The 27,466-nt window shown below is 44.6% G+C and overlaps 1 protein-coding gene across 11 annotated transcripts in view; it reads left to right on the forward strand.

Annotated features, from left to right (window-relative positions):
* The window catches only part of KCNG2 (potassium voltage-gated channel modifier subfamily G member 2), a 65,454-nt gene extending 38,808 nt beyond the window's left edge, over positions 1 to 26,646 (forward strand). For all 11 annotated transcript variants that reach the window (XM_048939080.1, XM_048939083.1, XM_048939082.1 and 8 more), the window contains one exon: positions 24,075 to 26,646. In XM_048939080.1, the coding sequence (XP_048795037.1) occupies positions 24,075 to 24,884 (810 nt within the window). In that variant the 3' untranslated portion in view covers positions 24,885 to 26,646. The remainder of the gene's footprint in view (positions 1 to 24,074) is intronic.
* The last annotated feature ends 820 nt before the right edge of the window (positions 26,647 to 27,466 follow it).

Genomic DNA, 27,466 nt, shown 5'->3' on the forward strand with positions numbered 1-27,466 from the left:
AGTAAAGAGCATGTTGATGGAATGGATCCAGCAATTCCACAGAATCCCATGCTGCATTTGACTGAGTGCTTCATGTGCAGTTAAACCCCACTCTCCATTTGCATGCTCAGGTTAGGTATCAGCTGAGCTGCATGATTTGAATCGAACTTACTCAATAGCAGCAGTTCACTCCAAGAAAAAAAAAGCACATTTGGCATGTTGCTTAACGATTGAGTCATAATAAGGTCTTTGTTTTTAAGGCTTTTTATCATCTCAAATGTGAGGATAGCTAAACCAGGCACAAGTTAAAAGTTATATTGTCCTCGTGAATAAGTAATTTTTAAAAATATTATTTCCAAAATGCATGCCTTTTACTCTAATTAACCAGAAGTGCTACAGTATGCTGGATTTTTAAGCACAAGGAGTGTTCTACTGTTGAAAAGTGGGGTGTATTCAGTGTTCAGGTGTCCCTGGGTTTAAGTGAGAACTGAACAGTTGCTGCCAGAACGATCAATTAGAGGATGGGTGCCTTATGTTTTTACTAGTTATCTAAACATGAATGGGGACTATCCACTAATAAAATGTCTTGTACAGTAATAAAAAGGATAAAGCAAACATGTTACTGGAGTTCTTGGTAAGCTGGAGCCATTAAAAGCACATTTTCATACAAGTACAAAATTATACAGTGAAAATGAACGCCAGTTTGCTCTCATGGAAGTGGAAAGTCTAAAAAGCATTTAGAGGAAAAGCAGCTGAAGGTGAGTTCCTACTGCAGTATGAAGTCAGAAGGGTTAATGTGGCCCTTGAGTAGGGAGCAGTTATTAGAAGCCAGAAGATTTTGTGGCTGTATGTGGCACTGGTGAGACTGACACAAGAATAATGCAGTCAGTTCTTGCGTTCATTTTCTGGTAGCTTTTTCATTTAAAAAACAAAAAAAAGTATATATATTGATAGGAGAAGCTGTGAAAAAACTACATGTTAGACATCTGGAGAAAATGCCATACAGTGAGGAGCTTAACTTTTTCATTTGTCTGGGTTACCAGAAGGAAGATCGTAGGGTGACCTGATGAAGCAAAAAAAGGTTTTTGGGGGGAGAGTGAAAATGTATCAACTAGAAGACCTTCAAAATAAGCAGAGAAGGGATGTGTGATTCAAAGCTGTAACATGATAGTTGCCTATGTTCAGTATTACAGTGATTAATTACTGGGGCAGACGAGGAAGAGAATTAGTGAATCTTGTATGTTTTTATGTTTTCAGTTCAAAGCTTGATGCCCTTCTGGTTGTTAGCCATCAGCAGAACACGTTCTACTTAAATCAGAAATAAACTACGAATTTCTCTTCAAGTTGCAAAGGTCAAATGCTTGTGATATAAAGGAGGTCAGAGTAAATGATGTGTTTTTCTGTGCCCTTAGACTCTAAAAGTGCAGAGCTCCTGTAAATAAGCCTTGTTCTCCCCTTTGCATGGAGAACAGTGGACAGAGTGGAAATTGTTTTTTATTGAGACAAAAGTATTTCTGTAGCACGAGGAGTAGGTGAACGATCACTTTTAACATAGCTTATTTGATGTAATGTTCCTTGCCTGCTAACTGGGTCGGTGCAGGTCAGCTCTGTGTTTGAATTACAATCAGTTGTGCCAGGAGACAAGCATGGTGACTGATTTTTGTCCTACACAAACGAATGTAAATTTCTATGGAGATGTTCTCAGCTTCTGGCAGGTTGGGCAAGAAGTCAGGCATCTCCCATGTGGAATGGCTTGTAGAATCAGACCGAGGCTGCATGTCATCTGTGCATGGTTCAGCAAGCCAAAGTACCTCATCAAATAATAGTTGGAGAGAAGAGAGCTCATACGAATTCAAAGTCATGCTAATCATCCTAAGTGGTGTCCTAAGTACTCTGTGTAAAATCTGTGCCCAGGGATAGCCATTTGGTCTGATTTTGCAGTCTCGTAATTAGAAGAAAATGTATCTGCATTCCTTCCTGCTAAGGAACAAACAAACAGTCAATATTGCTTCAAGGACACGCAGTACTCAGTGTGTACATTTTCCAAGCTGTTTGGTTGGAGTTATTGTTATGGTTCTATGTCAGAGCTGTCCTGATGGCACTCTGGTTAACAAGCAGTGGTCTTTTCCCTGAGCTGGCATTTTCTGGAAAGCGAGAGGTTTATATGCCACCCTATGCCCTGTTACTGCGACAGGGAAAGAGAGGAACCAATAATGAACAAAACATGTTGAAGTACAATTTTTCACACCCTGATCTTTCAATACGATGTGAATGGAGCAGCTGTAACTCCCAGTGATGTTCTGCAGAGGTGCAAGTGACCTCACACAGCTGTAAGACCTTGAAAGACTCAAGTAGTTAACAAGTGCACGAGGAAGTTATTTTATGTGTGTGCTTCTCTCTTAAAATACAGAAGAAGAATCAGTCAGACATGTTGTTAATTTCATTAGCTGCTCCAGATGTTCTGGATGACAGTGACAATCCCTCATGGTGAGAGTGTGGGAAGGGTGGTGTTCTGTGCAGTGTAGCCATTTTATTCCGATTAATGGCTGCCTTGGTTCATCTCAAATGTTACTCTTTTCAGTTAGTCATCAGATTCAAGGCAGAATTAAACGCTAAACGACTTTTGACTTACCAAACACAGACATGCATTTGGGCTTTTTGTGGTTGTTAGCTTTTATTTACTGATTAAACAAAAAAGCACCAACCCAGTGATGTGCATTATTCAATGCTTCCAAAAATATCAGGATAGAGAAGTGGCTTAACCAGGTTGCAAATACATTGTGGAAAAAGCTTTAAGAGCACATTAATAGCTGAACAACCAAATGACTTTAAGAGATTAATCTGAAAGGAAGATAGTCATCATGTTAGACTCTTCATGTTCTCTTGATGAAAACAGAAATTTATCCATTTCTACTTGAAAAAGAAAGCTCCCTCCTCACAAAAATAAAAAAGGTGATAAGCACAGAAATTAACATCAACCATTTCATCCTAATTCACAAAAGCACTGAGCTTAATCATTTGTAGTGGTACTGTGTAAAAGCAGGAGAAGAAAATCAGATGGTAATGGTACTTCCTCCTTCACTGTGCTTTCTAATGTATTGGGAAATGCTAGTCTAATTAGAGATGCTCTGATAGGAAGTTACAGTTCAGTAACCTTAAGCTGAAGAACATTACAACAAAGAGAGAGATTCATAAATAAGTTAATAATATCTCATAAAGAAGCCTGAAGCTACTTAACCTTCTAAGCTTAATTTACACACTGTGTTTCAACATTCATGAGAAATAGATAAATTGTGAACACTCATTTTAAACTTGTGACAAAAGATTTCATTTTGCAAAGGTAGAGAATTAATTTCAGACAAGGTTAAGAGAATGTTGTGTAATGAATTGCCATGATAAGCTGTTGATGTGTGGACTGGACAAGCAGTCACTGAGGTGGGTTGAAAACTGGTTGAACAGTTTGGGCCCAGATGGTGATCAGTGTTGCAAAGTATGGTTGGAGGCAAGAAACAAGTGGTGTGTGTTTGGGGTCAATTCTTGGTCCAGTCTTGTTCAACATCCTCATTAATGATCTAGACAATAGGTCGGATTGTACTTTCATCAGGTTTGCTTGTACAAAAGCAGAAGTTCTGCTGACACAGTACTGTGAGGCGTGGGTGATATTCCGGAGAGTCGTTCCAGAGAGTCTAGATGAGCCCATTCCAGAGGGTCATCTAGAGGAGACAGGCTGGAGAAATGAGATGGCAGGAACCTCATGAAGTTCAGCAAGGGGAAGCAAAAAGTCCTGCAGCTGGGGAGGAACAACCCCAGATGGTAGGACATACTGAGGACTGCGCAGCTGGAAGGCGGTTTGACAGAAAAGGGCATAGGGGGCCTTGTGGACATCAAGTTGAACTTGAGCCATCAATGTGACTTTTCTGCTAATGGTATCCTGGGCTTCATTACCTGAAAAATTGCCAACAGGTTGAGGTAAGTGATCCCTCCTTTCTAATTAAGTGTCGGTGATGCCAACCCCCAGAGCACTATGTCCAGCTCTCAGCTCTACAAGAGAGTACAAGAGAGATGTGAAGCTACTAAGAGTCCAACGAAGGGCCGTAAAAATGATGAAGGGTGTGGAGCATCTGTCCTAGGAGGAAAAGATGAAAGAGCTGGGACTGTTCAGCCTGGAGAAGGCTTAGAGAAGTCTTATCAATGTCTACTGAACCCTAAAAGGAAGGTGCAAAGAGTAGAGAGCTCTTTTCAGTGGTGCCTGGTAACAGGACAAGAGGCAGTGGGCATAAACAGGAACAAAGGAGGTTCTGTCTGAACACCAGGAAGCACTTCTGCACTGTGCATGTGCCTGGTACAAGCATCCCAGAAAGGTGGTGGAGTCTCTTCTCCGTGTGACAGTCAGATGCCACCTGGACATGGGCCTGGGCAGCCTGCCTTAAGCAGGGGGAATTGTACCAGCTGGACCCAGGGTTCCCTCCCAGCCTTAACCCTAATGTTGATCTCAGAGGAGTTGTTATCGGTGATGCTTTCTGTCCTAAGATTGCCCTCTGAGGCTCTGGAGTGAAGCTTTCCACTTCCGTGCAGTTCTTGATCTTGCACTTTGTTTTGTGACTATTCAGCTACTTTTCTGCATGTGCTACTGAGGTATTCTCAATTTTAACTCAGCCAATTTGTGTTGCATAGATAATTTGTTGCCATGAATGAAAGTAATAAAATTATAAATTACATTTTTCTTTTCTTTGTGGAATAAACTCTTAAAGGAATAGCCACATAGTGAATATAAAACATGTATTTAAAAAAACTCACTTATGGAATTGTGAATAACTATTCATAGTATATAGGCACCGAGGGTGACTTTTTATAAATAGAATCTTAAGGAATTGGACTAACTTATTTCCCCAAGGATCATGCTTCATGCCATTTTCACAGCTCTCCTGTTTAAATGCAAAAGCAATGAGCTTTGGTGCTACATTGTGGTGGTGAATGGAGTCAAATCCAGCTGGTGACCAGTTGTGAGTGGTGTTCCCCAGGGGTCGGTGCTGGGGCCTGTCCTCTTCAATATCTTTATTGATGACCTGGATGAGGGCATCGAGTGCACCCTCAGTAAATTCGCAGATGACACCAAATGGGCTGGAAGTGTGGATCTGCCTGGGGGTAGTGAGGCCTACAGAGGGATCTGGGCAGGCTGGAGAGCTGGGCTGGAGCCAATGGGATGAGTTTCAACAAGGCCAAATGCCGGGTCCTGCACTTCGGCCACAACAACCCCAGGCGACGCTACAGGCTTGGGGCGGTGTGGCTGGAGGACGGCGTAGAGGAAATGGACCTGGGGGTATTGATTGATGCTCGGCTGAACATGAGCCGACAGTGTGCCCAGGTGGCCAAGAAGGCCAATGGCATCCTGGCTTGCATCAGAAACAGTGTTGCAAGCAGGAGCAGAGAGGTGATTGTTCCCCTATATTCAGCACTCGTCAGGCCGCACCTCGAGTACTGTGTCCAGTTTTGGGCCCCTCACTGCAAGAAAGATATTGAGGCCCTGGAACGTGTTCAAAGAAGGGCAACAAAGCTGGTGAGGGGTCTGGAACACAGGCCATATGAGGAGAGGCTGAAGGAGCTGGGAATGTTCAGCCTGGAGAAGAGGAGGCTCAGGGGAGACCTCATTGCTCTCTATGACTGCATGAAGGGAGGCTGTAGTGAGCTGGGGGTCGGCCTCTGCTCTCGTGTCATTAGTGATAGAACCAGGGGGAATGGTTTCAAGCTACGGCAGGGGAGATTCAGGCTGGACATGAGGAAGTATTACTTTTCAGAAAGGGTGGTCAGGCACTGGAATGGATGCCCAGGGAGGTGGTGGAGTCACCGAGCCTGGGGGTGTTCAAGGAAAGGCTGGATGTTGTGTTGAGGGAGGTGGTTCAGTGGCAGCTATTGGTAATAGGTGAACGGTTGGACTGGATGATCTTTTAGGTCTTTTCCAACCTTGGTGATTCTATGATTCTATGATTCTATGATTTTACATTTATGGCATCTGTACTTGTCCCCTACATTGCTAGTTTGCATTTTATATTCACTCTGCACAGTTTGCCACAACTCGGTGGAGTCCAGAAAAGACACAGTAACTTGGTTACATTCGTGACTTGGCTGTTCTACAACATCCTAGTCAGTGAAGTTCCTGTGGACTCCTAGGATTCATGTTAGCTTTCACATTCACATGCCTTTACTTAGTGGACATAGCACTTGTAGCATTGCAGTGCTGTATTTCAACTAAATGTGTTCTTTTTTCCTTCATAAGCTTAAATTAAGTTTTCTGCTCAGATGGTGCTTACTTAAAAAAGGCCAAATTATGGGTTTCAAGTATCCTTTACCCACAGCTTTAGTCATCAGAATAAGCAGAAGTTTGTTTTGATGTTTGCGTACTCAGTCTTTGTCAAGGAGGGAAACTACACTGCACTGCACTCATAAGAGAAGCTAGACTGTATTTACTGACATATGGAGGTCACTCCAAAGGTAATGCCTCTAGTTTATTTCTATTAAGACTTCTGTAGATAAAAAGACCACAATAATACTGTTTGGTAGAACAAATTATCAGCTACATAACACTTTATAAATATAGTCACCATTAGCTATGCATTTCAACCAGTGATGAACAACAGCCTGCATGCCATGCTTGTAATAGTCCAGCTGTAGCAAGAGCTTGTCTTTCTCTATCACCACTGCTGAAATGCACCACCTCACTGTGATAACATCCACTGTTTGGTTTCCAGAAATGTTCAGCAAGCACAGATGAATGTCAGTGGGTGCCATTTTTACCAGATGGAAGAATTCAGTGACACACCTTTGCTTCATGCTCATTTCCACATCAGACACCATTTTGTCAGACTGCCCCTCTGCTGCCATCTGCTGCACGGCAGTAAAATATAACAGAGTATTGGCAGGAAAGTTCAACCTCCACAGCCATCATACCAACATCTGCCTCTGATGTTATGGTCCAACATAATAATGTAACATAATAAAATAGGAGGCATTACTTTTGGAACAGCCCTCACGATATGGATACAATATAGTGATTTAGCAAACCTTAATTGTAAGTAAGGCAGACTTAACAAGATTTGAGATGGCTGCATGCACTTTCTACAGCACAGACATGCTCTCATAGGAGAGCATCCCAGAGTGGGCACCTCCTTGCTTTCTGAACGCTTTGAACCACAGAGGTGAGGAGCCTTGGGTGCGACTGGATCCAGTCCTCGTCCCAGACGTGGTTGATGGTTTATGTCAAAGGGATTACATGTGTAAAATCAATCTAAGATATGATTTAGCAAAGCTAACTAAGACAAACTATCAGTCACTTACCAAAGATATGTATTGGCAGGGAATCTTGATGTCAGTGTGAGGGATCTCTGTGCAGGTGTAACCGGTGCACGGGGAGATCCTGCATGCAGCCTGCTGCCATGCAGGAGAGCTCAAGGGGCTCTCGGGCTTCTCACTGTTAATGGGTTTAGATGGTTGACTCATAGTTTGCTTGATTGGTCCTCAGCTGTTGAGCCGTGTATCTGCTGTCAATTCTTTTGTCCCTGTCTGCCTCCTCCCCTTCCCCCTTTAGTTTGAGACAGATTGGTGGCTGTTATCAGTACTGTTGCTCCTGTGCAAGGCCTTCTGTACAAGGCCAGGCCAAAGGAAGGAGTTGAGGGAAGGCGAGGCAGGAAAAGCATACCATCACCATCTACCTCATATAGTTTTTATCTCTTGTTTTGTATTGTCTGTACTCAGATTATGAATGCATTTTCATTGCATTTCAATGCATTTCATGCATTAGCCTGGGAACTAGAGCTCTAAGCAAGGAATATTTTAATTATTATTTTAATGAAGAAGCCATCTTAGATCATACAAGATGCACTTCTTAGTCTATGGTATCCTTACTATCTGAGACTGACGAGTAGCTGCAAGGTTCTGCGGTGCAAGTCTGACTCATCATGATGTGGTCTCCCAGCTCCTAGCTGATGGTTAGAGAAACTTGCTGTGCTCATCGCTTTTCACACAGCTTAAGTTTGACTGACAGCAACTGAAATTGATGAGGTTTGAAAGATAAAATGGATTTTGCTTTTGTGGGCCACACACCCAGCTTTAAAATCAAGTAGTCAAGGACCTTGGCAGTGTGCAATCTAAACCTTAAATGTTGAGTTATGTGGGTTTTTTTTTGTGTTGTCAGCATCTTTTATCTGGCTCCCATGGAACCTGGAAATCCTAATGGCAAAGTATTCTCTACAAGTACCAAGCAGTAGTGCTCATGTCTTTTGAGTTTTTTATAGAGAACTGTGCTTTGCTTGTGATTCATCTGAATTGCACAGTCCTTAAGTAGGAGAAATGTGTAATAGTCTTTCTTTTATGAACCTCCATCTAAATCTTTACCAATTACCCCAAATCCAAGCTTTTCTATGAGCATGTCCCTTACTGTCAGCTTAGTTTACTGACTTTGCCAATGTTGTATGTGCACATAAGGGAAACACATCTGATGCTGCGAGTCCTCAACATCGCTGTTTGGCAGAGCACTGCTCAGTGCCACAAGCATTCATGTTGTCACCTGCTATGCCCTCCTCCACCCAGGCCTCCAGCTGCCTGGAAGGCACCTGGTCAGGTGGCACACAGCACACCAGCTTTGACAGCACTGGTCTGAAATAACCCTTCCCCTTTTGCAAGGCTACCTTAGGATGCTAACAAACAGAAAATGGTTTAAGGAATGATTAGTTATTCCTGATAATGCTTGTGTGGGCAGAGTGCTGCAAAGCAGCTGGTATTTAGTCATGGCTACTTTTGGGGAGCTCTCTCCATTTCTCTTTCTGCTTGACTTGGCTGCTTCTCGTGGAAGAAAAGAGATTAGAATAAGGATTTCTACAGTGTTCCTTCCCCTGAAAAAACGTCAAGCCTTCCTGCCTCATTCAGCTAATTTAAACATCAGCAGACATGTCTAATTGTTTTGTCATGGCAGCCTCATCAAGATGAAGTATAGGAAGCAGTCACAGTAAAAAAAAAAGAGCTGAAATCTTTCTGTGTCGTAGCAGGAGTGTTAGGAGAGCCTGAGAGTTCCCTTTAGACTGCAGGTAGAGCATGATGCTGTGGAATAGCTTTGCACAGAGGCCCACAGTGAGACACTCTGCTCAAAATTTCCCATCACAACAAAATTACAGCCTGATCTGTTCATACCATGGCCCTTACTAATTTAGGGTCTCACAGCTCTTAGTAATTTAGGGTCTCACAGCAGGGTCTGGTCTTCTCCTGGGTAAAGAGATTTATGTTTTTATGGGATAAGGAGCTGCCTTGGAAGATTTTGAGAACAGGAGGTTACTGTATAGACTTTGAGAACCACCTGAGAATCTAAACAGTGTTTTAGGCTTAGAAGTAAAAAAAATGGAGAGAGCATTTCTTTGCACTGTTAGCTTGGGATGGAGCAGGAGTTAAGATAAAATTCCTATTGACTTGTTAGTAACTGCAATGCACTAATGAACTCTCTCTGACTACAGAATATCTTCTCATGAATAAATAGCAGGCTCAGGTTTTCTTTTAAATGCTGTATAAGTGTGCTGCATTATGACATTAGTAAGAAATAATTAAACATCTAAGACTTGCCTGTAAAAGCACTGGTAGCTCTGCCATGGTAGTAACTGGTTTGTGTTTGGTACAGTGTGGCTCCCCAAGCAAAATGTGCTGGGTTTTAGTTTCTTTTAGATTTCTGTGGTCCTACTGCCATAGGTATCTGTACCTACCAGATCTCCAGCTAAATCAACCAGGGAGTCTTTGGAGCAGTTTCATGGTAATAGTTGCTTAGCCTGCAGTCATGTTTGTAAAATTAATACAGCAACTCACGACAGTCTGTGTTGTAATATCCTCAGGGTACAGCACATCTTCTACTCTCCATAGATTGTGCCACTGCCTTTTGCAAAGCAGCGTGTGCTGTGTGGTAATACTGAACACTGTCCTAGTGTTTTGAAAGAGAGGAATGTTTTATTTATGTGTAATAAAAATAGCATCTCGATATTCACCTCAGAACCCCAGGGCATGTCACCATCCATCCCAGAGGTTTGGGATGAAAGAAAGCAACCAGATTGATGTTTGGCTAGATCTCATGTATCTAGGCTGGGGCAGTGAATTGATTGATGTGCACAGCACTAAAGCATTCGAAATCATACTTACATTTTCATTGCTTGAAATGTAGTGATTGAGATGAAACATAGAAGTTCTTGAAGTTGAGAAATTCATATAGTGTCCATGGGACATTAAAATTCAAGACAAATTAAGATGGGAGTGGCATACAAATGGGACATTTTGCAGTGGCTTTTATAACAAAGGCTGAAGAAAGGACCTTAAAAAAGCTGTAAAGGTGAACTTCAAAAAGGTAAGCATTACATTAGTTCCAAATAAACCATGAAATACTGAGTGCTATCAGCAACACTTTTGAGAACAACAGCATCATTAATTCTAGTCTGTTCAGAATAATACTCATTAGTCAAAGTTAATGACACAGTTTTTGTAAGGTTATGAAGTTTCCTGGTTCTAGTAGTAGTGCTACATAATGTCCTTGCTCAACAGAAATGGCATTTCTTAAAAACTTATCTCCAACGTTAAATGCTTTACAAGTTTCTGTTAGATCTTAAATTAGCAGGCAGATAACATGAGAAATCGTCACCTGGTGTACGTGGAAAGACATGCAGCTGCCTGTGGTGTTGGCTTAGAGCTACTTAGGTGTTTTGTTAGTGGTTTGGGAGAAAATGTAAAATGTTTGCAAACAAAATCTACACAAAGCATAGAAACAACCCATCAGGCAGGTGCTAGAAGTACCTGACTGTAAACTGAGCTGAATTGGATGGGTGCCATGGGGTGAGTTTGGCCCTCTGCTAGCAGAATCCTGGCAGAGGAGCCCTGTGCATCCCTGGCAGTGCCTGCAGGACGTGCTGCAGGGCCTGGGGCAGACTGAAGTCCAGGCTTCATACTTTGGCTTGCAGGTTCATTCACGAGCAGAATGCCTCAGCCAGAACAGACTGTTCACTTGGATAAATCCCAGCCCTCTGACCGCTCTGGCATTCCCATGCAGGCACACCTGCATTCTCCTTCTCCCTCTGCTCCAGCTAAGCCTGGATACAAAGAGGAAATACAGAGAATAGTGTGAAGGTCCCAGCGCTCCAGTACATCCTAAGTTGTGACTGGAACTCAGCACGCCATGCAGAGATGATGACAGAGCAGAAATTCCAGCACCTTTCGAGCCTGCACATAGTTTCTATGGGCAGAAGCTCTGGATGTTTTCTCCCATCCATAGTCAGCTGCCTCTGCACACAGTGCAGCCTAATCCTAAAGTAAGTCATGCAGTTTTTATGTTCTGCTTCAGTGTCACAGAAATCTGTTACCATTGTCTTGAGCAGAAGAAAGAAATATGGAAAAGCGCAGGCTTTCACGGTGGTCAGATCCATCCTGCAAAAATTCATCCACTTCACCAATTCAGGAGCACAGCTTACAGAGTTTCAGCACAAGGGTAATGCAGGAGCAGATTGCCAGCTGTGACTGAGCCACTCCCCAGCAGGAGAGCCAACCCAGCCAGAGGCAAGATGTGCAAATCCTTCACTTGCTTTCAATTAGCAAGATAAAGGGAAAGAGGGGAAAAGAACAGGCTTGAAAGAAAGTGTAGGAGGAAACTAGCAAGGCTGACTCTGCCCTCCTTTTCTCCAAGTTGAAGTAACAGGCACCCCCAACCTCTGTGGCAGCTTACAAAAAAACAGTAAAAACTAATGTGGATCACTGAAATAGAACCAGCGATGAGTGGGAGGCAGGAGGAGAAAAGCCTGTAAAACGAATTGAAAGAAGGTGAGGAAAGGGGAATACTGGGGAAAATAAGAGGGAAAATAAACTTTAGAGTGCTGTGAAGAATCGGTTATTGTTTTTAATCCTATTGGTAAGTTGTAAAAATGTTTGTGTATGAGGGCAAAAATGTGGTGTGTGTAACTTACTTGGCAGCAGCTCATCACCACACAGCCATCACTCCCCACCATGGGGTGGAGGACAGAATTGGAAACAAAATAGAAGTCGTGAGTTGAGATAAAACCAATTTACTAACACACAAGAGAAAAACAGGAACAGAAATGTGGTTATAACAGCAAATGTAGGCGCAATGCAATTACTTGCTGACCAATTAACAGCACCAACATGAAGGCCACCAGCACTGTGAGGTCTCACCACCACCCACCAAAGCCAGCAGCCCCTGATAGCAGCTCCCCCAGCCAACTGCCACAGCAATATTGCCCTCTGTATGGCATCACGTGCTGTGGAACAGCCCCTGGTTCAACTCAGGCCTCCGTCCTGGCTCTGCCCTGCCCCTGCCCTGCACCACTGTGGTGGCAGCCCTGGATGTGCTCCCCTCACTCAGCAACAAACAAGACGTTGGCTGAAACCAGGACGAAAAACAAGACTGAGATTTTTTAGTGTGTGAGGCAGGCTTGAAAAAAAAAAAGAGGACAATGCTAGGCTTAGGAAGCTCCCAGCTGTATACACTGCTTGTCTGTTTGTGAGTACAGCTAGAGACAATAGTACTGTTTCTTCCCAGATGTTAGGTCAATGGGAAAAGTTCATAATCCTACTGCTTTGTAAGGCAGCTCTGATTCTCTCACACTCTTCCTTTCAGAGGAAAGCATTGAGTCTATATGTTGTTACTTCCAGCATAAACTGTTCAAACTGCACGTAAGTGTCCTTGGCAAGTGCTCAGCCCCACACTGGTTCTGCAGTGTTTTGATATATGCTGCCAGTTATGGGAGATATCTACCATCTTAGCACTGCAATCCTGTCATGTTTACGAGAAGCAAACGTGCTCTAAATGCTAAGTGTCATTGCTCAAGTGTTTTGAAGCAAGGCCACAGAACTGTGTCTGCCTTGTTTTCAGAATGCTGGAATAGAAATTACAAGCTAGGATTCTCCAGAAATCGGGAGATGAGTTTATTTGCAAGGTAACTGGGCTTCTACATATAAAAACTCAGGATCAAGCATTTACTTACGTTTTGCTGCCATTCACTGTGACCTAGACAGGCTGAAAAATTAGGTGGAAAGGAATGGTTTGAGGTTCTACAAAAGCAAGAGTAGGGTGCTGCATCTGGGGAGGAGTAACTGTATGTATCAGTACAGGTTAGGGGATGACATGCTGGAAATAAACTCTGCAAGAGGGATCTGTGTGTCCCAGTGGGAAGTATGGCAACCACGAGCCCGCAGTGTGCACTTGTGGCCAAGAAGGCCAATGGTATCCTGGGGTGCATCAAAAAAAGAGCAAGCCTGCACGTCAAGGGAGATTATCCTCACTATCTCTTCTGCTGTGGTGAGGCCACATCTGAGTACTGTTTCCAGTTCTGGGCTCCTCAGTTCAAGAAAGACAGGGAACTTCTAGAGAAAGTCCATTAGAGGGCTACAAAGATGTTAGGGACCTGGAGCATCTCTCTTATAAGGAAAGGCTGAGAGTTCTGTGGCTGTTTACAGTGCAGAAGGAAAGACTGAAGGAGATCTTAGTAACACTTAAAAATATCTGAAGTTCATGTATCAAGATGATGGGACCAGTGGTGCCTGGCGACAGGACAACGGGAAGTGGATGCAAACACAGGAAGTTCTGAACAAACATGAGAAAGAACTTTTTACTGTAAGAGCAATGGAAAACTGGAACAGGCTGCCCAGATAGATTGTGATGTCACCTCTGGGTGGGTATTCGAGACCCACCTGGGCACATTCCTGTGCAACCTATCCTAGAGAACCTGCTTTGTCAAGCAGTTAGACTTGGTGATCCGCAGAAGTCCCTTCCAACCCCCAGCCACAGTTCTGTGTTTCACTGGTTCTATGACCACAGACGTTCTTGAACACAGAGGTTGTAGGTAACTAGATATCATTAATAGCTTACTTATATCTTAAACATAGCCACCTATGGGCAAGTAAGATGGGGATATCAGATCCCGAGGCCCAGCTTTAGCAGCTTTAGCAAAGGGCATCATTTATTGTGCTATTTGAAAGTTACAGGAATATATGTATGTGATAGTGAGTGCAGTCCCCTGTTGTCATGGGTTACCCCCTCACGCATTTCCAGAAATGGAGAAGCTTCATAGTAAAATGTCTCAAGGCTTTCCTGATCTAGCAGGAGGGCTATTTTGGAACCTTGTCTTCTATAGTTCAGATTCTGAAAGCTGTTCTGTTGCTATTTCCTCTCCTGCTAACACTGTCTTTTAGGTTAATAATAGCCATAGAAACACAGAATTGTTGAAGTTGGATGGGACTTCTGGAGGCCAAAAAAGTCCAAACCCCTGCTCAAACAGGGACAGCCAGAGCAGGTTGCTCAGGACCATGTACAGCTGGCTTCTGAATGACTTCTCTGTGCTGGCAGATCGTATGAACTGAGCAGTCCTTCTCTTCCCAGCTCCTACCTCACCTGCTGGTTGCCATTACTTCCATGGTAGCACTGCCCATTCAGTGAGTCGTGAATAACATTGGCTGCTGTAGCATAACCAGCCTGCATGGGAAGCTTGAGCCATCCTGTTTGACTTTGTGCTGAAGGGGACTTAGGAATGATAATTAAGGATTAAGCAATTAAAGGTTAAGCAATTAAGCAATGGGAGAATGAAAAGAACTAAATGCCATTCCGTGATCTGAGCTGAGGACTATAAGCAACCAGGTAGCTGATAAAGATGATACTTTCAGCTAGTCCACACAGATCTGAAAAAGAACATTTGACCACACCATTAAACAGCGCTTCTCTTCATAGCCTTGGTGTATGTAGTCCAAAACCATGCCTCTTCTCAGCCTTCATTTGATGATTGCATTTGTCTGTTCTTAAGACATCATCCTTCTTCTGCACAAGTGGTTTTTGAACAGACAAAATCCTTTGCTTATGTGTTAGAATCATAGAATCATAGAATCACCAAGGTTGGAAAAGACCTAAAAGATCACCCAGTCCAACCGTTCACCTATTCCCAATAGCTCCTACTAAACCATGTCCCTCAACACAACATCCAGCCTTTCCTTGAACACCCCCAGGGTCGGTGATTCCACCACCTCCCTGGGCATCCATTCCAGTGCCTGACCACCCTTTCTGAAAAGTAATACTTCCTCATGTCCAGCCTGAATCTCCCCTGCCATAGCTTGAAACCATTCCCCCTGGTCCTATCACTAATGACATGAGAGAAGAGGCCGACCCCCAGCTCACTACAACCTCCCTTTAGGAAGTTATAGAGAGTGTTGGGACTCAGTGAGCTCCACGTAAAGATACTGGTTGTTTTGTGTATGTGTGTTTATTTGATAAGCAAGAACTTGGTGTCAGGACTTGTGTCAAGGGCAAAGACTGACAACTGTGAGAAGCTGTGGGTATTCAGTATAGTGAAGCAGATTTCAAACACTAGAACACCAAAGGAATACAAAGTGAGGGGATACTAGCTGCATGAAGTCAGTAGGCAGTGAGAATGCATCAGAGCCTTCAGAAGTATCCTCTAGGAGGTTGTTCCCCGGGTGCATTGCTCCTCCCTAAGTTCCAGCGTAACCCCTCCATCCTTCTGTGCAGTGTGATCAGGCCAGGAGATAGATAGCATCAGCTGGCTGCCAGGGCACAAACCGTAACCGCAAGTCGCTCCCAGCAATAGCCACAGAGTCTGAGGAGTTCTCAGTCTCGAATGTCTTCCTCCCCGGTCTCTGTGTGTGTGGTACTGTTCTGTTAGATAGGCATCTGAAGAGCTGGGAAGTTGATGATGTTCATGGGTATTTATGGTCTCTTTAATTCTTCGCATGCTGCGTATTCTTTGCATTTCTTAGGCTTAGATTGCTTTCCATAAAGCACAGCCAGATAACACATTGCCCTCCAACAAATACTGTTGCTTTTTGAGAAGTGGATTTTAAAAGTGAGTGCAGGTGTGAGAAAAGCTGGTTGAGAAGACGTTTTGTGCACCTGCAGTACTAGTTACCTGCTTCCGTTCTTCCCAGCAATTCATCTTCCTCTGATATTCAGATATATGTGCCTAATCCATGTTCAAGAGGACTACAAGATTGGCAGGGAAAAAGGTTCAATGGGTGTCTTGGCTCTTATTGCTTAGAAACCTCCAGCACTGACTTTGGTTGTACAGTTTAGAGCTGTGATCTCAGTACCACAGGGTTTGGAAGGGACTAAGATTAGCAAGTCCAACTCCCTGCTAAAGCAGGTTCCCTTATAGCGGGTCTCACAAATAATTGTCCAGACAGGTCCTGAATATTTCCAGAGAAGGTGACTCCACAGCTCTCTGGTGAACCTGTTCCAGAGCTCTGTCACTCTGACAGTGAAGAAGCTCTTCCTTGATTTAGTATGGAACTTCCTGTGTTCTGGTTTATGGCCAGTAAATGCTGTTAAGATGAAGCATGAAAGCTGAGGCACCTCCATGGCCCAAAGCAGCAGGCTGCCTGTGGATGGAGCACAGTAACTCAGCACTGCTTCGCTTCTGGGGCCTGTGCAGTCTCCTGGGTCATGAAGGCCACCTGTGTTTGTCTATTTATTTTTAGCCTGTTTGGTCTGCAGGGGTGGTCACCGACTACCTCCACATAGGGATAAACTCATGCACACGGTATTCTCTTCCCTCTGGTTCACCTGCTGGACCTCTTCTGAGTTTTCTTTTGGCAAAGCCATTTGGCTGCATAGTTGCACGTACGAGGAGTGGTTTGAGACACTGAGGCACGCAGAGGTAGGCACATCTCACTAAGCTTTTATATTCAGACTCCAGTTGAATAACACAACATGCCATTTTACAGAGTGGTTTGTCTGGCTTTGGGTTTTGGCACACCCTGAGTACTTTCTGGCAGTTGCCACACCTTTCAGCATCTCCCTTATTCCTGTTGGTGTTTCATGTTTATTTGCAGCTTCACCAGCAGAATAAAAGTTACAGGCTGAAAGGTTTTGAAAAGTAGTGATTTGAGGCTGTGTCGTATCGGGGTCAAAAGAAATCCAGAGAAGAAGTCTGAAGTCAGTATAGGTCTTGGCCTTCTCCTCCTTATCCATAATGCTATCTGGGAGCAGTTGTACAAGAGCTATCTCATATCAGTGATACCACTAAAAGCTGTTCTTGACAACCCTCCCCTATAAAGGCAAGGCTTTCATTCCCTTTTCTAGCAGCTGGATGAAGCATAAGCTAAGCTTTGGTTGCGGATCAAAGTGTCCACAGCAGGAAGCAGAGAGCTCTTCCGTGGCCCCTTGGTGACATCTCAAACAGAAACTGTTACTTTGAATTCACAGCCAGAGAACTTTGAGGACAGACTGTGCAGCATCTGAATCTGAGCCCAGGAGTACAAAAACTGCTCACAGCAGGCGAGCTGCAAGTTCAGACTGACCCCAGCTTTAATGTCCAGTGTACCAAATGACAACAGTGGAGTCTGCATCTGGTCAGCAGGGGAGAGAAGCATGCCAGTGCCTTAGGGCAGAGGCTGCACCGTTCCAGCACTTCAGCAGCAGGTAACTTAGTGAGTCAGGCATTTATCCGTACTGTGAAAATCGGCTGGAGAGTTAGGTCAGAAAGTCACTTTCCATCAAGATGTTTTTTCTCATCAGAAAATGCCAGCATGAGTGAAATCTTTGGGTTTTCTCTGTGTGTGTGCAGCTGGTAACGATGTTGATTTTGCTGGAACATTTCTCAGGAAAGGAGTCTTCATTTCAGAATAATTCTTGGGACAAGAGAGGACCATGACGCAGTGCGGCAGTGCCAGGCTGTGGCAGAGCCCATAGCAGGTTTCCACACTGTCTGCTTCAGAGCAGAGCTGGCTTGCTTACCTGCCAGGCAGCCACCCCAACTATTGGACTGCTGCATTGCTGGAAGTGTGTTGGGGAGAGTGGAGAGGAGAGGGGCATTCATCCTCTGTCTGCAGGCATCCAATGAAACAAGAACTTCACCTTCACCCCCACATTTGGCTGGGCTGGGGGCTGCCTCTCACTTTGTGACACTGCAGCCGGGTTACAGGCACACTGTGTACAAGGGCCTTTCTCAGCAGCTCTCTGTGAAGCTGCCCTCCCGTGCTGAGACCTTGGTTACATCAGAACTTCAAGTTCCACGTTTCTGTTAAATAACAGTTTGATCTGGCACGCACAGAGCAGCATTGAAAAAACATGACTCGAAAGGCAAGGAGAAGAGAATCCAAATAACCTTTCAGAAATGCCACTATTTTAAAGCTTATGTAAGGATATTTGGATGCAACTCTTCCCATGATTTTGGCATTCTTTCTTAGTATATATGTTTGATAAGGAGAGAAATCCCTCTCTATAGGGGCAAAGAGAATGGGACTGAGACTTCCATGAAGGTACTATGGAGCTGCTGACCCTACAAAAATGTGTTCAAAACTACACAGGAACTGAGATGGAGAGAGGTCATCTGACATTTGACATCTGTGCATATCAGAGCGGGGGAGATGGTGTCACAGCAGGGGAGATTCTAGAGAAAAGTCAGCATTTGTTCTCAGGAGAGACCAGAGGACAAAGCCAGGATCAAGAAGTCATGTAGCAAAGGCCAGAAGTTGTCATAGGCACAGTGCAGGGCTGTGCTAGTGACAGGGACCCTGCACCCAAACCACAGCACTTCTGCAGACAGGCTTCAATGCACCACGCAGAGCAAGGAGTGCAGCTGGATTTGAACTCTGGTGACACCAGCCTTTCTTTTTGTAATTTTCTCAGTAGTTCCTTTGGCAAAGAGAGTTTGTCCCCAGAAGAAAGACTGTGGTTGGCTTTCTGACAGCAAATTTCTGTAAATCCTTGTGAAAGAGGCACTTTAATTGAACTGCACAGAATTACCCACTAAGACCTTTCTTTTTCTGTGTGTGTGTCCTGAATTGACGTTAGCATATGGTGCCAAAATCTGTGCAACTGCAGATAGGTTTTTACTATGCCATTGGGTTTTGTAATCAAAAACCTCGAACACAGTTGAATTACATATTGTACACATGTGTAAAAAATTGTTGGTCTCTTAATGTGGGGAAGGTGTAATGGAAATATCTTCAGTGCTTGCAGTGCGTTGTTGATTTTTGTTTTCTTGTTCAGACATCTAAAAGACGAAAAGAACTGGACAAAAACTATAAGAAAATGAGTTTTTTCTGTGACCCATTTTAATGAAGCTAGATACGAAAGTGTAACCAAAAAAATGTATCAGATGACAAGGCAAAGAAATCTGCTCAGTTGGAATGAGAGCAAGCAATTTCACTCAGAAGAAGCAAAAAGCAGCATGTTGTGGTTTATGTGCACGCTTATTGCCTTGGTATGACTTGACATTTTTTTGAGAACATGCAGTTTTGACACAGATTTGTTTTGGGCAGAGCGCTATCCAGTTCTCTTCAGACTCATTCTTTCTGTGTTCCCATCACTAATTAATTATTGGTTTCTGTTATTCCCGTGTGTGTTTCTTCACTTTTGAGTGGGAAAAGAACTCAAAAACCTAAGCAGAGTGGCTGGACTCCTGAATACATAGATAGGAGTTCTGGAAAGGAAAATTACTTTTTTTCCAGTGGTGTAATCGAAGGGAGAAAAAACTGCAAAAGCAGCTTCAGGCAAAAGTGGCAGAGCACAAAAAGCATGAAAGGCGTTTTTGCTGTTACTGTTTGTGATTTCCTGTGAAGATTGGTTCGAGTCATACCTAGATGCAATTGAAGCACAGTCCAGGGAAGGAGATGTTTAATTAAAAACAAAAAGGCCTCTGGCAAGTTAACTGACACACAGGTCTGCTTTCTAAGACCTGCAGAGATCCTCTCATTCTCAGGACAGCTATCAGACAGAGCCTGCCCTGCTCAGATTGCAATAGGTTAATAACGATATTGGGAGCGAGTAGCACTTTGCTGGAGATATTGGCACATTAGCTATAAGAGGGCATTGTTCCATCGATTGAAACCATCTCTGTGGCAGAGCAGTATTGCTCCGCTCTGCTGCGACTGAACATCACAGCATCCACAATGTTTGCTGCCAGCTGCAGGAAGTGGGGAGAGTGGGAAAAAGCCATAGGCCACCATCAGCTCTGGATGGAGTATGTTGCAGCTCTTTATTGCAGAGATGAGTGAAGATACTGGTTTTGTTCTACTGTGCTGGATGATCCAGACCTCAGATGCAGCCAAGCCTTTCGTGCTCCACTGATGAAGCTTGCCAGGCTGCTCCTGTGCTTGTGTCTGTGAGTGACTACAGGAGGATAACAAAGTCGTAGTTTGTGACCAGGATAAACGTGTCACAACATAGGAGGGCAGATAGAGTCTTATGGAAGATGTCTCCACTGTTATTCCATTAATGAGGAACAATTTTCACTCCTGTTTGCTCCCCCACCAAAACTCATACAGAAGGACTCTGGTTGTTGCCTTTCTTTCTGCATGAAGCGGAGACCGTGGGGGCCAGCTAGATGCCGAAATAACCATCAAACATCTTTGCATCTTTGTAGGTCTATTCCATGCCTAAATTATACATAGGCTTCTCTGACCTTAATCGTTGAATGTCAAGAAAACTGTATGCTGCACACGTCAGAATGAAGAGCACCACTTAGATCTCTTAAAGCAAGCTACGTTTTAGCCTCCGTACCTGGTGGTGCAGGTAGTGATGTATCCTTCAGAGAAAGTAGGTGTGCATTTCGGATTTTCCTTCTTGCCACTTCTGCTGCTTTGCTCTAGCCATATTATTCTGTGGGTTTTCTTCAGAAAGTCTAAGCTTGATCCTTTTCTGCAAGTGCAAGGATGGTATCAGGAGCTGTGATTCAGCTGCAAACATTGCCCTCAGGTGTGAGATCAAGCATGTTCTGATAAGGGATCCCCAGGCAGCAGGGCTCTGAGACAGCAATGTCTGGTTTCCTGATAATGTGTTACCACAGAACAGGTGGAGCCCTTCCACTGACACTGCAAGCTTTAGCTCTGGCCCACAGAGCCAGATTTGTGCAGTAGTATGAAAGCATCTGAGTTCCTTATCTAATGAGAAAGACTTGCAGCATAGTTATGATTGATGACAGAGAAGTCCCTAAGAGCAGCATGTTTTGTCCCATATGTTAGATTTGTAAAAAAAAAAGTACTTAGGATCAACTAATTCTATGATTCTTGATTTTTTCAGTGAGGCAGATACAAATTCTAGTCATTGCATCCATCAAAATTGGAGAGGAACTTCAAAACTCTGAGCTATTACTCTAGTACAACAAGATTCTCTCTCCTGCCTGCAATATGCTTAAGGTCTTGGCAGCAGTTTTTTCAATGGGACAAATAATTTTTCTTTGCATAACAGCATGACCCCTGGGGAACAATGGAATGTGTATCATGCTAATAGAAAGTGGAATTAAAAAAGCCCTACAGTCATGGAATGATAGAAAGGTTTGGGTTAGAAGGGACCTTTAAGCTCATCTAGTTCCAACCCCCTGCTACAGGCAGGGACACCTCCTCTAGACCAGGTTGCTCAGAGCTCCATCCAGCCTGGCCTTCAGTGCCTCCAGGGAGGGAGGATCCACAACCTGTCTGTGCAGCCCGTCCCAGTGTCTCACCACCTTCACAGTAAAGAATTTCTTCCTAATATCTAGTCTAATAAATCCACCCTTTTCCAATTTAAAGCCATTTCCCCTTGTCCTGTCACTACATGCCCTCATAAAAAGTCTCTCCCCAGTTTCCTGTATGCCCCCTTCGGGTACTGGAAGGCTGCTATAAGGTCCTCTGGAGCCTTCTCTTACCTGAAGAGCCCCAGCTCTTTCAGCCTGACCCTGCAGGGGAGGCACTCCAGCCCTCTGATCATCTTAGTGGCCCTTCTCTAGACCTGCTCCAACAACTCCACATCCTTCTTGTGTTGGGAGCCCTAGAACTGGACACAGTTCTCCAGGTGGGGTCTCACAAGAGCAGAGCAGAGGGGCAGAATCGTCTCCCTCAACCTGCTGGTCACACTTCTCTTGATGCAACCCAGGATACGGTTGGCTTTCTGGGCTGTAAGGACACGTTGCTGGTGTATGTTGAGATGTCAGCCGACACCCCCACCTCCTCCTCAGAGCTGCTCTCAAGCTGTTCTCCACCCAACTTGTGTCTGTGTTCGCTGGGTTGCTGCAATCCAAGTGCAGGACCTTGTGCTTGTCCTTGTTGAACTGCATGAGGTTGGCATGGGTCCATCTCATAAGCCTGTCCAGGTCCCTTTGGATGGCATCCCTTTCCTCTAGCTTGTAAATCTTTATAGTGTTTACTACAAAGACCGTACATGCAGGCTCTGAAGATTCCTTTTCACATTGACATCTCTCTATTCATTGTCTCGGAGAAGAGCGCCTCAACATTTTGGGATATGTCTTGGGGTAACAAGTCTGTTACGCCTTTGTGATGGCACTATTGCTGCTGACAGTCCTGGAAGCAGGCGTCCAGTCACACCCCCACACTGGGAGAAATGCTGTATCTAGTGAAGAAAGTCCCACCTCTCCTTTGCTGTTTCACAACAAGGATAAAACAGTGTGTGAACACTTAAGAGGCACTGAAATTAGGATGTGTTGCTGTGCAGTACAAATTTCCTCAGCTCTGCGTAGCAAGAAAGAAGACTCCTGTGGTCAGTGTGCAGGCAGAACTGTTTGTAGTTCTGCTACATTCGTGGATTGTCTGGTGGAGAACTGGAGAACAGCTTGACGCAGCCTAACTGCTCTTTAATAAGATTTCATTGCTGCAATTTAGCATAGCGGGCAGAATGAGGTTTTATGTTTGCATCTAATCCCCACTGCATTCACTGGGAGTTACATACCCACTCCTGTGCATGAACTCCTGCAGGGTCACAAGAGTGTTCATCAACTGTTCCAAGTCAGATTAGTTCACCAAATAAATACACACATCCCTTAGATAAATACACACTTCCCTTCCTCTCAAAGCCACCAGCACATTAACACTTTCATGTGAGCGTTTACAGAGAAAATGGTACTGGCCCTATAATTGTGCATATAAAAATGTATTTAGAGAAGCTGATTATTATTTGGTGGGAGTTACTAGCAGCAAAGTAGCAGAGAATTACCACAGTATTTCCATTGCTGAATTAACAGTCAAAGAACAGCCATCATCACCATCATCACTGTTCAAATGCTCCAAAGCTAACTTGCTTTCAGGGTTTGTAACAAAAGAACTGGGGCTCTGTTTATTCTCCACTAATGGAGCTTGTGGCACTTTATTCCAACACTTTTCTACCTCAGAAAGCTTGAAGAGGTCATCTTGATCCAAAGAAGACTGTAGAGAGCAGGTCTTAATGAGGAGCAGCTGTGGGAGTTGGGGTTATCTGCTCCAGAGAAAAGAAGGCTCAGGAGAGCCTTAAAGGACGTCATACCAAGTCAGAGGTTGGTCTTTTCTCGCAAGCTGCAAGTGACAGCAACACAAGAGGGAATGACCTGAAGTTGCATCAGAGGATATTAGGAAAAAACTTCTTCACCGAAAGGGTTGTGAAGCTTTGGAACAGGTTGTCCAGGGAAGCAGCTGAGTCACCATCTCTGGAAGTATTGCAAAGATGTGTAGAGGTGGTGCTGAGGATGTGGTGTAGTGGTAGGTTAATGGTTGGACTGGATGACCTGAGAAGTCTTTTCCAACTTAAATGCTTCTGTGATTCTGTTATTATTTCTTACAGGTTTCAAAATTAAAATGGTCTGTCGAGTTCTTCGAGAAATACCTACATTTGTCAGTATAAGCTTTTTACTTTAGGGCTAGTGGGCTAATAACTGCTCACCGTCGTCTATAAAAACATTCTATATTCTATGAGTGCCACAACAGAAATGCTGTAGGTGTGTGTGAGCCATTTGCATGCAATTTATTGATAGGGAAAGGTGGAATCTTAAATTTATCAAAATCTCTGAGTTGTGTACTAATCATTAAAAAATGTGGAAATGAAGTGTGAGCCACCAGCTTTTCAGCAGGAGGCTGTCTGGCTGACAGCTGAACCATCACACCAAATTCATGGCAGCCTCCATTAACCTGTCCTGCAGCCAAAGTTGCTCTGTTTTTCCAGTTATCAATTCCAACTGCTCTTAGTAGAGATGATTATAGCTTAGTAGCTAGCAATTTGTATCCTGGTATTGGTACTTTTAAGAACTACAGCTCTGTTTCTTTGCTTTGTTCTCTAACTAATTTTTTTCCTATTTTGTTTCTCCTGCTCCTTTTCCCCCCAGGGTGAATGTTCACAGAAGTGCTATGACATCTTTGTGCTGGAGACAGTGTGCGTGGCTTGGTTTTCATTTGAGTTTCTCCTGCGGTCCATCCAGGCAGAGAACAAGTGTGCTTTCCTGAAAACCCCACTCAACATCATCGACATCCTGGCCATCTTGCCTTTCTACATCTCTCTCATTGTGGATGTGGCTTCCACAAAAAACAGCAGCAAACCCGGCGGGGGAGCAGGGAACAAGTACCTGGAACGAGTGGGCCTGGTGCTGCGCTTCCTGCGGGCGCTGCGCATCTTGTACGTGATGAGACTGGCCAGGCACTCGCTGGGGCTGCAGACTCTGGGGCTCACTGTGCGCCGCTGCACCAGGGAGTTTGGGCTCCTCCTGCTCTTCCTTTGCGTTGCCATGGCCCTCTTCTCACCGCTGGTGTATTTGGCTGAGAGCGAACTGGGAGCCAAGCAAGAATTCACAAGCATCCCTACCAGCTACTGGTGGGCTGTGATCTCCATGACCACCGTTGGCTATGGGGACATGGTGCCTCGTAGCATCCCCGGACAGGTGGTAGCCCTGAGCAGCATCTTGAGCGGTATTTTATTGATGGCCTTCCCGGTCACTTCCATCTTCCACACCTTTTCCCGTTCCTACAGTGAGCTGAAAGAGCAGCAGCAGCGAGCAGCAAGCAGGCAAATGCACCAGCTGGAGGAAAGCACGAAACTCGCAGGTGGCAGCAGTTCCCAGTGGCTCGCTGCTGCGTCCCCTCCAGATGCTGCCAGGGAGGGCGGCCGGCCAGAGCTGGACCAGGAAGCCAAGAGAAGTTGACTCTCCACGGCTAAAGAAGTGAGTTGGCAGCACAAGAAGCAGTGAACGTGAGGGGAAGGATCAATCTGCAAACAGAATCCCCCAAACTGCATATATTAGGGACAGACAGACACGAGATTGTCCCTTAAGAGCAACTTTCAATCTTAGGGGCTCACTGAAAAGTGTCCCTAGAAACTCTATCAAGTACAGCTTTGCTCCATCGCTAACTGTAGGGAAGCTCTTTTCTCCTGAGCACCTGTTTTTGTGAGTCCCTGGGAGCAGCCAGCCAGGAGGCCATAAGGAAGTGGCACAGTATGGCCGGGTGCTGCTGCTGGGCAGTGAGCGTGCCACCACCCCGTGCCATGAAAGTCTGTTCCAGCAGCCCTGCCATGGAACCCGAGGAACGCAAAGCTCAGACAACCAAAGGGATGAGGAGATGAGAAGGACAGAAGGATCCCTTCAGCTTTCCAAGGGGCTTGGTTTGCTCTGTCTTAGAAATCAGCACTATGGTCTGGGCTGCCAGCCGCCAGCTCCAACCCATGCTGCTGCTCAGTGTGCATTATTTAGTACATACGTGTATTTACCACAGTAAGCTTTGTATCTTAGCCCCGTGACAGAAATATACATAGACAATCTTCCTGACTATGGCACTGAATGTTAAATTGTTGGGTTCTTTTTCTTTGCTCACTGTAGAATGTAACAAATAGAAATCACGTTTCTCCACCTTCTTCTAATTCTTTCCATCTCAAAAACATATTTAACAGATGAATAAGCCTCAAATATATGCAGCCCAAGAAGGGGAGGGCAGTATTAAGTCAGCAGTGGCTTCCAGCTCTGCATGATCTTCCCTGGCGGTGCTGTCAGTGATTGCAGCCATGTACAAACAGGGCTGCTCCAAGCTGCAAGAAGTCAGTGTAACTCCTCCAGTGAGCTCTGGCCCGAGCTGCAGTGCAGCAGCTGAGACCTGCAGTAGTTGTTCTTTCCTCCTACTCAGAAAAAGACATTCCTCTCGTCTAAAAATTATAATCATTATTCTGGCTGTTCCTCTCAATTTTCCAAAAAAATGCAGTCACTTGAAAGGGAAAATGAATCATATGGTAGCACCCCCATGTTTGCTTACTGCTGCCGTTCCCGAGGGTTCTGAGGTACCCTAGTGTGCAGTTTCAGGCTCAGAGGAGCTGTGCAGCTGAGCTACACATGTCAGCACACTGTGTGCATTTCAGAGGACTCCTACTTTCAGGGAGTGGGAGGTGGAGCACAGTTGCCTCCTGTGCCTACACCTCTGTTGGTATTCGCACAGCTGTAGGAACCAACCATGGTGTCACCTTCCTGTTTGCCTCTTGCCAGGGAAGGGAGCAAGAGATGTATTAAAGGTGGGTTTTGTTGGGTTTTATCAGCTTATATTATAACGCCTACCCTACACTAGCAGGCTTCTGTACTGAGCCATTCCTTATAGGAATGGAGCAAGGCAAAATAAACGTTACACTTTATTTTAATACAAATTGGAACCTTTGTTGTCGAACAAGCGCATCTGGTGGTGCTTACGATTCAGGTGACGCGGGAGGTGGTGTAAAGGCGTGCACCCAACATTCAGCCCCAGTCCCCTCCGACAAACCAAACACAGCTGCCTGCACAGGGCTGCCACCTGTGACCTGCCCACAGGGATCTCATCTGCTCGTGCCAGCAGAAGGGCCAGGGGATGCAGGATGCTGCTGGGGCTGACTCAGACTCCTGGCAGATCAATATCAGCAATTACGTTGCTGTGACTCACTGCAGATTTTAATTTTTTTAGATCCTGACACAGGAATTTCTTGCATTAAGATTTGGCATCAACACACAGCATTGTGGCTGGCTAAGTGCACACCAGCAAAGTGAAGAGTGTGTGTGGGCATTGCATGGCATGGTGGTGGGGAGGGCATTTGTATGCTCCATCTTCAGGTGAGCCCTGACAGATTCAGCAGGCAAACACACACATCTGAAGGCATTTCATGGCGTTTTACATTCCATGCACATCACGTGCTGTTCAAAGCCACACATCTGGCATGAATGCAGTGATCAAGGAGCCTTTTGTAGGGTGCAGAATGCATCTCCTTGGGCTGGTGAGGGCCATGAATCAACAGCAGTATTATCTTACTCTTAAAAGAGCCATCTTAGAGCAGATATCCTTGCAGAATGAAGAGTTTCACGCAGGCAGTGCTAACAGATAACCATTAATTAATGCCTTTTTTGAGCCTACAGCATGAAAAAGCCTGCACTGAGACACCTAACTGCATCTCAGCAGCTTTGTGGAAGATGACACATCATATTATTGCTGTGCTCCATGAAGTTGATACAGCCCTACAATAGTGAGTTCTTTGTAATTTTGAAAGGCAGATAATTAATTCCAGCATGCGCAGAGTCTTAATAAAGTGACAGAACCCACGCATTATGTCTGTTAGTCAGGTCTGGCTTTTAATAAAGTTTCATTTTATCGATGACAGATGAGGAAACAAATATAAACCAGGAACCGTTTAAACAAGTTATTTTTGGAAGCCATATGAAGTTCTGATGCACAACATTGCTAGGCATAAAAGATAAGCAGGGGACAGTGAGTTCTTCCAGCA

Source organism: Lagopus muta, chromosome 3, assembly GCF_023343835.1.
Source record: "Lagopus muta isolate bLagMut1 chromosome 3, bLagMut1 primary, whole genome shotgun sequence".
Lineage (NCBI taxonomy): Eukaryota > Metazoa > Chordata > Aves > Galliformes > Phasianidae > Lagopus > Lagopus muta.